Genomic DNA, 14,253 nt, shown 5'->3' with positions numbered 1-14,253 from the left:
CTGTCTCCCTGTGGTGGTTGGGGGGGGAGGCTTGGGTGCGGCTGGTGGTGGTACTGGCAGATGCTTCTGCTGGTGCTGCTGCTGAGCCTGAGACACCAGCAGGCTGTGGGACCTGCCTACTGCTGCCAATGCTTGCAATGATGCGCCTCCTTGCAAGGCCCACAAGCGCATCCTCCTCCTCCTCAGAGCTGCTGATGATGACATCCCCAGGTGCTGGTGGTGGCACCCAGTCTTTGTCCGTCACCCTGTCATCATCATCATCATCCTCCCCCTCCTGAAACATGTCCTGCTGGGATGATGACCCCCCAAACTCCTCTCCTGATGCATGGATGGGCTGCTTGACTGTCGCCACAGTCTTGCTGTCCAATCCCTCCTCCCCCAAAGTGCCCATCAGCATCTCCTCCTCAAAATCGCCAACAACAGCAGACAATTGACTCATGATGCCTGGGGTCAAAAGACTGCTGAATGACAGGTCACCAACTGACGGTGAACTGGCCTCCTCCCCAGGCCCTGCTGCGGCTGCGAACAGGGGTGGTGGTGGTGGTGAGGGTGGAGGCCTCGGATGCAGAGCTGATGGCGGGCTGCTCATCCTCCGTCATCAGTTGCACCACAGTGGCTGCATCCTTTTCCTCAATGGGACGTTTCCGACCCGGCTGGAGGAAAATAGGAGCAGGTACTACACGCTGCTGCTGCTGTGTCTCTGCAGCGTGAGTTGCAGATGCTCCTGCTGGGCGCCCAAGGCGTCCACGGCCAGTGGCTATAGGCGGAATGTTAGCCACTGACGCAGCTGCTGCTGCTGCGGAACTGTGCATGGTGGCGCGGCTTGCCACAATGCTGCTCCCTCTCCTCCTGATTCCCTTGCTGCCCTTCCCCTTGCCCAAACCGCGCTGGCTGCCACTTCCAGACATCTTAGATGTTTTGGGCGTAAACAAAAAAGTTTTTTAAAAGGGCGGATGAAAAAGTGGGGTACTTTAATGGAGTGGGTTGGTGGGTGAGGTGACACTAATCACTAAGTGATTAGATCGCTAAGTGATTACTAGTACAGTACAAATACAAAATACAATAATCAGTAATCAGTAAGTGTGAACAGTGAACAGTGAGTGTGTCCCCTAGTACACTAACTAGAAAATACAATAATCAGTAGTAATTAGATTCAGTAGAAGGAAATAGAGTGTGTGTACACTACAGACAGTGCACGCACACACACACGCAGGAGCTAGCCTATGAACAGTGACTGAGTGTCCCTAGTACAGTAAGTAAAACTAGAAAATACAATAATCAGATTCAGTAGTAATCAGATGATTCAGTAGAAGGGAATACTGTGTATTGTGTACACTACAGACAGTGCACGCACACACACACACACACACACACACACGCAGGAACTATGAACAGTTACAGTGAGTGTCCCTAGTACAGTAGTATAACTACAAAAAACAATAATCACTCAGTAGTAAAGGACAAGACAGGGTAGAATACACAGCAGAAACACTGGTATAGATGAGAAATAAACTAACAGAGGACAGGAGGACAGCTGCCCACACAGGCAAGGCCCTGAGGCCTAAAGCTGTGTAAGCTTGCCTGCAGCAGCAGCTGTCTCTATGTAACACACAAGCTACTAACTAAAATACAATCTCTATCTAGCTAACAACAATATAGGTGTATATAGCAGGTGTATGTGAGCAAAAACGCTAGGTGATTGACCACAATAGAGCACTTGCTAAGCCAAAGCACAAAGGAGCAGATCTCTCTCTGTACAAGTCAAGCAAGGACGGAAAAACCGAACATGGCGGCCGCTATTTATAGGGTAGGGGCAGGCCAGGGTCCCCCTCTGTGATTGGCTGCCGTCAGATGGCCTGGGAGCTCTCTGATTGGCTCTAAGGACATCAATCTGGGCTATGACGCTATTCGAGCTCGGTATTCGAGCTCGAATAGCGCTGTTTACTCGAATAGCGCGAATAGTGAGTGGGCTATTCGAGTTCACTCGAATAGCCCATTCAAATAGCTGCAGCTATTCAAGCTCGAATACCGGGCTCGAATAGCTGGAAAAGAGCTCGAATATTCGAGCTCTGCTGAGCATCCCTGACGGAGATTACCGCTAGTAGAATATTGGTGAAATTACAGATACTAGCCGACCCGCGGCGTAGCATACGCCGCATAAGAGGGTAGAGGGCAGGAAGGGGGTATTGGGCACAGCGGCGGGGAGGGGGGTCAGACCCCCCCTAAACTGGGTCCCCCATGTGTGCTCTACCTCCAGCTTAAGCTCAGCAGGAACCCTCCTCACCTGGGTCCCCCATGTATGCTCTACCTCCAGCTTAAGCACAGTAGCAGCCGCCACTATTAGTAAGAGGCAGCGGGCGGGGATGACTCACCTCTTCCGTGTTCCAGCGTGCGTTCCACTGTCGTCACTTCCTGCAATGCCGCACACTGTATTGGTGTAATTTTCCTTTTTAAAACAGAAGAAAATCTGCAATAATTCAGCTATAAGTGAACATTTGTGGTTACCCACAATGCACTGTTACTAAATATGCAAATTACTCCTTTTCCCCCTTGGTAAGCCAAGCAAGCATCCAGAGCTGCTGGTGTATAGCAAGCATATAGCTTTAAATTTTACACAGTCATACCAAACCCACATGTAGAAAGCCTGTTTCAGACTTTTGGTCCTCATCAGTACATAGCAGGGATTGATACAGCTGTATGATATAGGGCTTGGACCAGTACAACAGAGTAACCAAGCAGCTCAGGGTGACCCAAACCACTCGGCATGTATAGGTGGATAATAGTGTTGTCCGGATCATGAACGATTCGGATCTTTGATCCGAATCTCTTTTGTGAGTCGAATCATCCGGATCATCAAAATTAACAGATTCGGATCAAAAGGGGTGGAGCCAGGAGCGGCATGCCCCCCTCTCTCAGCGGGCAGCGGGGTCCTGGAAGCAGAGCGGAGATGGATCGCTCAGTTGGAGGAGAGCCAGCCAGCCTTGCAGGGACAGGTAGTAGGGAGAGGGGACATGGGTGCCACTGCCAGATATGTGTGGAGCACGCTACTGGCTGCAATGTGCTGCTGATTATAGGCTGTCTGTTGTAGTTGTGAACAAATGGGAAACTTTTGGCTGAGAAGCACAGCTCAGTAACTCTGCAGACAGCTTGGAACACAGGCACTGTGATTGCTGTGCAATATGATCCTCCTGCACTGCTCTAAACAGCTGCACTTATCTTCTCCCTAAATTTATGATGTGTTCGAGGTGAGAAAAGGGGAATGCTTTCTTTCACTGTGAGACGTTTGCATTCAGAGTATACAGATGAACATATAGGTGAAATATATGTAAAGCATGTGATAGCAATTGGGTATTGTGTGCAAAAAAACATTTCTGCTCCCTGCTCACCCCTCTTCGTTCACCTCCTCCCTTCTGTTCACTCCCTGCCCGTCTCTGTCCACCATCCCCCCTTCTCTATCTGTCCACCCCTCTCCCCTTTTCTGTCTGTCCGTCCACCCTCCCCTTCTCTGTCTGTCCACCCCTCTCCCTTTCTTTGTCTGTCCACTGCAGGGAAAGTCCTGTCCTGCTAGTCGTTTCACCCTGCCCCCCCCCCCCCCCCCCCCATTGCTTCCCTAGTAAAATTATCCGAGATTTGGATCAAAGATCTTTTCAATGATCTGATTCAAATCATCCGAATCATTGAAAAGATCCGAACTGCGCATCTCTAGTAAATAAAAGGGACCAAAAAGACCTTCTACTAAAAACATCAAAGCTTGGTGTAATTTGCCTTCTTAAAACAGAAGAAAATCTGCAATAATTCAGCTATAAATGAACATTTGTGATTACCCACAATGCACCACTACTAAATATGCAAATTATTCCTTTTCACCCTTAGTAAGCCAAGCAAGCCTATAGCTTTAAGTTTTACAGTCATATCAATCCCACATGTGACAGCCTGTTTCAGACATTTGGTCCTCATCAGTACATAGCAGGGATTGATAAGGCTGTATGAGATAGGGCTTGGACCAGTACAACAGAGTAACCAAGCAGCTCAGGGTGATCCAAACTACTAAGAATGTATAGGAGGATAAAAGAGACCAAAAAGCCCTTCTACTAAAAAAAAGCAAACCTTGGTGTAATTTTCCTTCTTAAAACAGAAGCATATCTGAAATAATTCAGCTATAAGTGAACATTTGTGGTTACCCACAATGCACTGCTACTGAATATGCAAATTATCCCTTTTTGCCCTTGGTTTGATAGGACACTACTTCTTCTTCTTGCTTGGACCAGCCCCTTCTTCTTGCTTCGACCGGCCCTGGGGGCAGGGCGCTACTTCTTCTTCTTGCTTTGACCAGCCCCTTCTTCTTGCTTGGACCGGCCCTTGGGGCAAGGCGCTACTTCTTCTTCTTGTTTGAAGGTTGAGGCACTTACTCTATTATATATATAGATTCTACTACCGAATTCCAATAGTAAAATATTGGTCATTTTAACCAATATTTTACTATGTTCTAACCTTACACTACTCTCCCGTCAGAACCCTCCCTCTACCAATGCCTAACCCTAAAACCTCTCTCTACCGATGCCTGACTCTAAGACCTCCTTCTTCCGATGCCTAACTCTAAGATCCTGCTCTATTGATGCCTAACCCTAAGACCACTCTCTACCGATGCCTAACTCTAAGACCTCCCTCTACCAATGCCTAACTCTAAGACCCTGCTCTACCGATGCCTAACCCTAATGCTGGGCATAAACGGTTCGATTTTCCTTATCAATCGAGACGCTGATGGCTCGATTGATAATTTCCGGCATATCAGATTTCCCGCCGGGTCGATTCCCAGCTCGATACTCGCAGGCGGACAATAGTGGTAATCGAGCGGAAGATAAGGCGCACGTGGGAACGAGCGGGGACGCGGCGGGAGTCGATCCGGGGCTAATCGAGGCGCAGAATCTAACCGTGTATGCCCAGCATAAGCCCTCTCTCTACCAATGCCTAATCCTATAACCTCCCTCCAACGATGCCTAACCCTAAGACCCCCTCTACCGATACCTAACCCTAAGACCTCCCTCTACCGATGCCTAACTCTAAGACCCTGCTCTACCGATACCCAACCCTAAGACCTCCCTCTACCGATACCTAACTGACTGGCCAGTCGATAGCCACTGCACCTGCACAGCCCTGGCTGTGCACATCCATGATCATGCTCCATCCACGATCATTGCTGGAAACATTCTGCGCATGTGCATTATGAGATTTCCACGTACTGCGCATGCGCATGACGCTCGCGTCAATGGGAGTGTGATCAAGGATGCGCGTGGCCAGTCAGTGGAAGAAAAAACGTAGCTGCTGCGGGGGACCAGAGGATTGTTGACGGAGGGTGCGGGAACAGAGTGGCTGCAGGGGGCTGGTAGAAGTCCCAGGTTAGTGAAAGGAGAACCCAGCATACCCTGCAACTTCCTTTTTGAGTACCAAATTTTGTGTGTACCAAATAAGAGTCAGGTAAACTGGGGAATGATCATTTATCAACAAGAAAAGTTATAGTGATTTTAACTTTTGGATTTCCTGGTTAGCATCCTTATTACTTGTTTACCAGATAAAAATAAAGAATTGATTTTTGATTTTATGCCCAACAGTTACACTTTAAAGACAATTATGTTTGTCAACTAATTGCACAATTTGGTTGAGGTTTGTTGGATCACTAATGTTGTCCAGTATTTCCTGCTGGGAATTCCCAGCTCTAGTAAATCAACCCCATACCAGACTTTACTTTTTTTTGTGACAAAATATATTTTTCTTTAAAGTAGGTTTAAACTACTTACAAAGATTTACGTAAAAATCAGGCTGCACTGGGGGTTTTTTTTGTCATGGCAATCAAGATCAAAATGGGGGATGAAGGCCACACTTGGGCGCAGGGGTGTAACCAGAGGGGAGCAGGCAATGCAGCTGCAGGGGGGCCCGGAGGTGTGGGAGGGCCCCAAATACTAACCTTTCCTTTCTCTGATACTCCAGATCAGGAAGTTTTGTGGCTACACATGTTATAGGTGTGAAGATCCTGATGGCCATCTCACTACCTGTGCCCTGGACCCCATTCCTTCTCATCTAATCCCCCAGCTTTCCTCCTCCTTTAATCCTGCTCTAACAACTCTATTCAACCTTTCTATCTCTACTGGCACTTTTCCTTCCTTATTAAAACAAGCTATCATCACACCACTTATCAAAAAACCCTCTTTATCCAATTACCGTCCTGCCTCGCTCCTCCCCTTTGCTTCTAAACTGCTGGAACGTCACATCCATTCAGAATTGTCTGCCTTTCTCTCTACCAACTCCTTACTTGACCCCTTTCAATCTGGATTCCGCACACACCATTCCACTGAAACTGTCCTTACGAAAGTTGCTAATGACCTACTGGTTGCTAGATCCAAAGGCCAGCTCTCCATTCTAATACTCCTTGACCTTTCCTCTGCCTTTGACATGGTTGATCATGCTCTGCTTCTCCAGATGCTGTCATCTTTAGGAATCAAGGGCATAGCACATTCCTGAATATCCTCTTCTCTCTCTCTGTATCTCTCTTACACTGTCTCAATTCCAAGTCCTCCCCACGTCCACTGTCTGTTGGTGTACCTCAAGGCTCGGTTCTCAGGCCACTTCTTTTCCCAATCTACACTCGTGGCCTGGGACAATTAATTAACTCTTTTGGTTTCCAGTATCACCTCTATACGGATGACACCCAAATCTATCTCTCAGCTGCTGACCTGTCCTCACTACTATTCAGAGTCGCCGAATGTCTACGTGCCACTTCTACGTTCATGTCCTCCCGCTTCCTCAAACTCAACATGAGTAAACCGGAAATTGTGATTTTTCCACCATCACTATCTACACCCCCACCAATTGCAACCATACCTGTAGATAACACCCCAATAACCTCGACCTCTAAGGTCTGCTGCTTGGGGGTTATACTTGACTCAGAGCTCTCCTTTAAACCTCACATTGCCTCATTAATCACCACCTGCTATTTCCAGCTCAAAAATATATTTCGTATCCGTCCCTGCCTCACACCAGAGGCCACCAAAATGCTTGTTCATGCCTTAATCATCTCCCGCCTAGACTACTGCAACACCCTGCTCTGTGGTCTACCAAAAAACAGGCTAGCGCCTCTCCAATCCCTTCTAAATTCAGCTGCCCGCCTCATTCACCTTTCCACACGCTCTTCTGATGCAGCCCCACTGTGCCGCTCTCTCCACTGGTTACCCATTACCCAGGGGCTCCAGTTTAAACTCCTGACTCTAACATACAAAGCCCTTCACGAGTTGTCCCCTCCATACATCTCCTCACTAATCTCTAGATATTGTCCCTCCCGCAACCTTTGCTCCTCCCAAGAAATTATCCTGGCCTCTCAACTGATCACCTCCTCTCATGCTCGCATCCAAGACTTTACACGAACATCATTCCTTATTTGGAACGCTCTTCCACAGCCTGTACGCCACGCTCCAAACCTGGACATCTTCAAACGCACTCTTAAAACACACCTTTTTTAGACAAGCTTATAACATTTTATAGCCCTTATCTGTTCACAATGTGATCAGAGGCAAAGGGTCACTGCCTCATCCATCCTCCACCCCCTTACCTAGTGTGTCCCCCACTACCTATTAGATTGTAAGCTCGCAAGGGCAGGGTCCTACTCCTAATGTTTTCTGTCGTTGACGCAATATTCCTGGATCAACATCACTGGGCATTACCTAGTAATTGTAGCCATGGATGTCTTTCAACGCAAGGAAAGCATCTAAGCCCCCTTTAAATGCAGGTATAGAGTTTGCCATAACTACTTCCTGTGGCAATGCATTCCACATCTTAATCACTCTTACTGTAAAGAACCCTTTCCTAAATAAATGGCTAAAACGTTTTTCCTTCATGCGCAGATCATGTCCTCTAGTCCTTTGAGAAGGCCTTGGGACAAAAAGCTCATCCGCCAAGCTATTATATTGCCCTCTGATGTATTTATACATGTTAATTAGATCCCCTCTAAGGCGTCTTTTCTCTAGACTAAATAAACCCAGTTTATCTAACCTTTCTTGGTAAGTGAGACCTTCCATCCCACCTATCAATTTTGTTGCTCGTCTCTGCACCTGCTCTAAAACTGCAATATCTTTTTTGTGATGTACGTTAGCTCCCAGCTTGTCCTCATTGAGGCACCATGGAGAGGGGAGCTTCATCCAACATTTTGCTGGGTAGGCCTACTTAGACTGCTGTCTAACACCCACATTCCAGTGCATGACCGCACCCATTTTTCAGCTGGAGTGCCCAAAAGTGCCCCGGATATCTTAGGATCCTAGCAACGCCCCTGGATTAAACTTTTATTTTATATATGTTTTTGTTACCAGAGTCAAACATAAACAAAAGTGTCCATAAAATAAAATAAAGAAATAAAATTTCACCTATACAGCGAGGCTCGGTATTACTCCAGTTTCCATTCTCCGTGCAGAACAAAGAGTCATATTCCATCACAGCATTGCGATCTTTGCACTTATATGTCACAGAATCTCTGTATTCGTATTCATCTTTCAAGGGACTGAAAGACCCACCTGAGATAGTTGGTGGAGGTGGACATACAACAACTGAACAAGAACATTTAATTGTATGGTTAGTGAAGGTAAAAACATGTAGATAATAATACAGTTCAACAATTCCATCAGCATTCTGAACACAAGTTTTTGGAGAACCTCACTTTGATTGCAGAACATTATCCCAGCCTAGAGTTACATATAGGCTTTGAACGACAGATCCAATTGTATACGGATACCATATATCAATTAAAATCTGAACAATTGTACCACTATTCCCAGCGCTGCTTATTCCTATATGTAACTCTATTGTATTATTGACCTGAGGTTAGGTATTTGGGAACCTTAGGCTTACAAACAGCAGTGGGTGAAACTACATTAACGGGGAGTCTTCCCTCTGCCCTCATCTTCCTCTGAGCGCCTCTTCATACCTATCTATTTTTTTTATCATCCCAGCCCAGACAGACCATCATGGAATCTCTCGATGCAGCCCATCTCCCATTGTGTCACTACCCCCTCCCTTTAGAGCAGGGGTCAGGAATCTTTTTGGCTGAGAGAGCCATAAACACCACATATTTTAAAATGTAATTCCGTGAGAGGCATACAATATGTTTCAAAGTGGGACAGTGCGCATGCGTAGCAGAGGGCTCACATCCCTGTTGCCAGCAACATCAGCAATTTCCCTGAGAGCCAGACAGGAGAAATACCAACTAAAAGCTTGTACAATTAACTAGCTGACTTGGGGGTTGATTCATTTAAGCACGAGATCACTGCACTTTGGGCAAATGTCAAGTGACAGACAGCCTATTGGGTCAATCAAAGTGCAGGGATTTCGTCCTACAAAGTCACTGGACCTGACAGGATCCAGGGTGGGACAATTGGAGCGGCCATTAGTTTTGGGGGGAGCGCGAGTAAGTTACTAGTGCATGCTACAGCAGTAGCGTGCCTACTTTGAAAATGTTACTTGCGCTGTCACACTAAGCCGCGCTGCTTGAGCAGTGTAGCTTAGTGAATCAATCCCTAACTATGAGCCAGATGTAGCCATCAAAACAGCCACATCTGGCTCCCGAGTCATCGGTTCTCTACCCCTGCTTTAGAGTGTAAGCCTTTGGCAGGGACCTTCATCCTTGTGTATCCTACTTGATCATGCATCCTGCCCATAGAATAACAAGAAATTGAATTACTAGGACTACTAGTCCAGTATATGATCTGGGATTGTGTGTCTTAAAGTGACTCTGTAACAAAAATTACAACGTTTTTTCTACCATCCTACAAGTTCCTAAACCTATTCTAATGTGTTCTGGCTCACTGCAGCACTTTGTACTATCAGGGTCTCTGTAATAAATCAATGTATCTTTCCCCTGTCAGACTTGTCGGCCTGTGTCTGGAAGGCTGCCATGTTCTTCAGTGCTGGTCTGTTCCTCTATGCACACTCCAGTGTGTGTTTTATTTACATAAGCCAGCAGCTTCTCTGCTATCTTATCAGTGATAGAGAGCTGGATAAAAATCCTCCTCTGTTAGGCTGTGAAAGTAGCTGGCTGACACATAATGAGGGATTACAAACACAGGCACAGGCAGAGCTGTCTGCAGGAAGCCTGTAATGTTCAGTGCATGAGAGATGAAGGGGACAGAAGGTAAACACACAAATGATTTTTTGAGATTCAAAATGAAAGCTGTATACAGCCTGCTTGTGTATGGATGTATTTTCTATGTGTGGACATATTGTACATCAATCTACTTCCTGTTTTGGTGGCCATTTTGTTTGTTTATAAACAAACTTTTTAAAACTGTTTTTGACTACTTTTAATGCGGCGGGGAGCGGCGAAATTGTGACAGAGGGTAATAGGAGATGTCCCCTAACACACTGGTATGTTTACTTTTGTGCGATTTTAACAATACAGATTCTCTTTAAGGTACCCATACATATAGCAATGATTCCACCAAGAGACAAATCTCCCTCTAATCGAATCTGATTAGAGAGAGATCTGTTGGCTGCCCATACACTGCAGGCCGATTCCCGATCAATTTCATGCTGATATTGATCAGGAATCGGCCTTGCGACCTTGCATCTGACCACCTTGCAGACCCAACGCTGTCCGCACCTAATGTTTAATGTGCCCCACCCGATGCCCAGTGCAAGCTTCCCCCCTGGTGCCTAGTGCAAACTATACATTACCTGTCCACGGCCTCCACTTGCTCCGGGCTCTCTCGGCTGCCCACACCTTGAGGTTGACGTCAGATGACAGGCACGTGCTCATGTTACTAGGCAACCATGTGGCATGCGCATATGGACACCAGAGGAAGCCCGGAGCAAGCGGAGGCCGCAGACAGGTAGTGTACAGTTTGCACTAGGCACCAAGGGGGCCATTTTACGTTAGAGGGACAGCAACAGTTGTTTCGTTCATCAATCATTATGATAACGCTCACCGTTACCACTGCGTACTGGTTCCTTCAACGGCTCTTTCTCAACTCCTGCCCCCTTCTCAGTCGGGGCAACCAGGGCTCTGTTTTGAGCCCTCTTCTGTTCACAATCTACACTTCCTCCATTGGCAAACTCATCTCCTCCCTTCAAATACCACCTTTATGCCAATGACACTCAGATTTGCTTCTATACCTCCGATCTCTCCCCCACCACCATGGACAAGGTTTCCTCATGCCTTTCAACTCTTTCTTCCCGGATGTCAGCCAGGCTCCTGATGCTTAACCTTTCCACCTCTCTTGGATTTCCACCTTACAAATTACGAACACGACCATTGCTCTACCTCCCATTCCATGCCTTTTGCCTACTTGTCACCTTGGACTCTGCCCTTTCCTTCATCTCCCACATGCAAAAACGTCAACAGAGCCTGAAATTTCCACCTTCGAAATATCTCCAAGATCTGCCCCTTTCTGACCTAGCACATTACCAAGCTGCTCATTCATCCTCAGCTCCCGCCTTGATTCCTGTAACTCTTCTGTCTGTCCTCCCCTGGAACAGCATGGCCCCTATTCAATTATTTATGAATGCGGCTGCCAGACATCCATTCTTTTCACCTTGGCTGTATTTACCATAAGGCACTGTAGGTACGTGCCTACAGGTGCCTGATAATGGAAAAGCGTCTCACTCCCCTCCCCTAGTGCCTCCCTCCTACTGCGCCAGCGCAGGACTCTCCCATAAACAGGAGCATGAATGAGGATGCGTGTGGACAGTGACCGGTGAAAGAGAAAGTGAGCTCAGGAGACCGGAGGATCGTTCCAGGTATGCAAGGGCACAGGTCTGCTGCAGGGGGCTGGCAGAAGCCCCAGGTAAGTGAAACTTTTTTTTTAGCAATCTTCAGGTTCCCTTTAACAATTCTCCACATTGCTTTCATAGTATTTTAAAACACTTATTTACCTTCACAGACAGGTCGGGTGTTACTCCATGTTCCATCTGCTTGACAGACTCTGTAATTCTTTTTTGACTGCATTCTATACCTGGACAAATGAGAACAAACATAACTAATGTTAATGTGGATCTACAGCCTGGCATAATGTAGATTTAAAGGATACCAGAGCCTAAAAAAAGATGAGAAACGGGGGAAGCAGGCATGGGGAGCTGGAGCTGTCCTGATGCTCACCGCTCCCTCAGTTCTCTTTTTTTTCCCCTCCTACCACTGTAGGCAACCGCGGCGGGGAGAGCGCTGCACATGTGCATACCATCATCACAACGTCACACGCATGCGCAGCGCACTTCCGGCCACAGTTGCGTGCAGTGGTACATGTGCAGCCCGGCCAGAAAAGATGCAGTGCTTCCTGACCAAGCCAATCGGAAGACGGGGCAACAGGGCATTTCCAGGTATAGGAGTGGGCAGAAAGGAGAACGGGGGGATGGGGGGAGCAGTGAGCATCAGGACAGCTCACCATACATGCCTGCTCACCCCGTTTCTCATCTTTTTTTGGGCCCTGGTATCCTTTAACAAACTGTCTCCCAGTGTTTTTTTGACTACTAGTGACCTTAGCCCGTTTAAAAATGGGCTCTAGGTCTGTCATTGCCGCCACATGCGCACACCAGCCCGCCAGCCATGCGCACATCCACCCACCCAGCCAGCCCCCCTGGTCCATCCTGCTCCTGTCCCAGGCTGTCCCTGTGGCACATGCAGTAGCGCAAACGCAGGGACATACACACACACAGGGACAGGACGCAGAGACACAGGGGTTTTGTTATATAGGATATACTCTAGCTTTATTACCTGTCTTTGGCTCAAAGCAATGTCTTGCCCATTTCCGATATCCCTTTTTTCCGAATTTTCCATTTTCCGATGTTCTGTCTTTCCAATTTCTAAGGAGTATATTATTTGTCATATTTTGTTTGTGAAAATGCAAAAAATGCCCCCCAAAAAATTGGAAATTGAAAAAACAGAATATTCTGATTTAAAACAACCTTGGTAATCCGATTTTTGCAGAAAAATTCTGCATTTTCTAATTGGTCCAATGCTTTCGAGTTCTGGGATTGGGCTAAAATTACCGAGCTGCGGTAAATAAGATTCCCTCGAAATTCTGATTTCCAAATTATTTCCGCAGAATCTGAATGAGCATGCCTGCGTGAAAGTCATAATTGCCCTCTTGGTTGCATTCAGCCAGCTGCCACCTTGCATAATTATGTCATATGCAGCCGTTATCAGACTGCACATCTTTCTTTGCACACAGATCTCCCAAACATTATCTTCTCTGATATAAGATAAAAGCAGCATGGAGCAAACCTTATGGGCCCATTTCCCCTAGACGCGTTGCAACACGGAAATCGCTCCGCATCGCAACGCAAGGAAACTGCAACCAATTCACGTCAATGGAGTAGTTTCCATTGACACAAATTTTTCTTTTTTGACAGTAAAAAATGTATTGAAAAAAGTCAGTAATACATATAAACAGGAAAAAACCTGATCAAACAGATATAATAATACAGCATGGTACAAACAAAATATTGGGTTGATGTATGGTGAGAATGTCTGTAAAGGATCTCGGAGAAAGAGTATATAGAGCAAGTGAAAGGAGACGAGATAATACCGGCAATACGGTATTATCTCGTCTCCTAGAGAGTACCATACTGCTTATTAGTTATACACATAACAAGGGGGGAGGAATGGAGTAGGGGGGGGAATGGAGTAGGGGGGGGGGAATGGAGTAGGGGGGAGGGGGGAGGTGTAACTGTCCAGCTAGAAACGGTATAAAAAATATGTCTAGAAATAGTGTGTGAACCAATAAAATTCAAAAGGATGTTAAAGAAGCAACTTCAGGGGCGTATTTTTTGGTTTACTCTCTCCAAATTCTATCGAATTTGCGGGGACAGTTCCTATTGATATATGTTAGTTTATATAAAGGAAGTATTTTGTTTATCGATTGAATCCAGCCCTCTCTTGTTGGAAGAGAAGTTCCCTTCCAGAGCAGGGTAATCTCTTTCTTTACATAATGGCATAAGATTCGGATCAGGGATTTTTGAGAGCGACTTATATGATCGAGTTCAATTAGACCAAAAAAGACTATTTTGGGGGACAAAGGTCCTGGGAACCCAGTGAGCTCCTTTATGGTATCTTCCACCTCCTGCCAGTATCTTGATAAACGGGAACAGGTCCAGAACACGTGCCCAAAAGTGCCTCAAGTGAGTCCACATCTGGTGCAATCAGGTGAGATATTAGGATTCATCTTATGTAGGCGGACTGGAGTGAAATATATTCGGTGGATGATTTTAATGGATATCAATCTA

At 46.5% G+C, this 14,253-nt stretch overlaps 1 protein-coding gene across 1 annotated transcript in view; it reads right to left on the bottom strand.

The window, feature by feature from the left end:
- Positions 1-14,253, bottom strand: part of LOC137529171 (complement receptor type 2-like) — a 313,982-nt gene that overhangs the window by 132,022 nt on the left and 167,707 nt on the right. Inside the window, exons 9-10 of the mRNA XM_068251204.1 lie at positions 11,908-11,987; positions 8,409-8,588 (exon numbers count right to left, since the gene is read on the bottom strand). Of these exons, the coding sequence (XP_068107305.1) occupies positions 8,409-8,588; positions 11,908-11,987 (260 nt within the window). The remainder of the gene's footprint in view (positions 1-8,408; positions 8,589-11,907; positions 11,988-14,253) is intronic.

The sequence above is a fragment of the Hyperolius riggenbachi genome, chromosome 1, assembly GCF_040937935.1.
Source record: "Hyperolius riggenbachi isolate aHypRig1 chromosome 1, aHypRig1.pri, whole genome shotgun sequence".
Lineage (NCBI taxonomy): Eukaryota > Metazoa > Chordata > Amphibia > Anura > Hyperoliidae > Hyperolius > Hyperolius riggenbachi.
The sequence above is the reverse complement of the archived record's forward strand: the minus strand, read 5'-3'. Positions and strand labels throughout refer to the sequence as shown.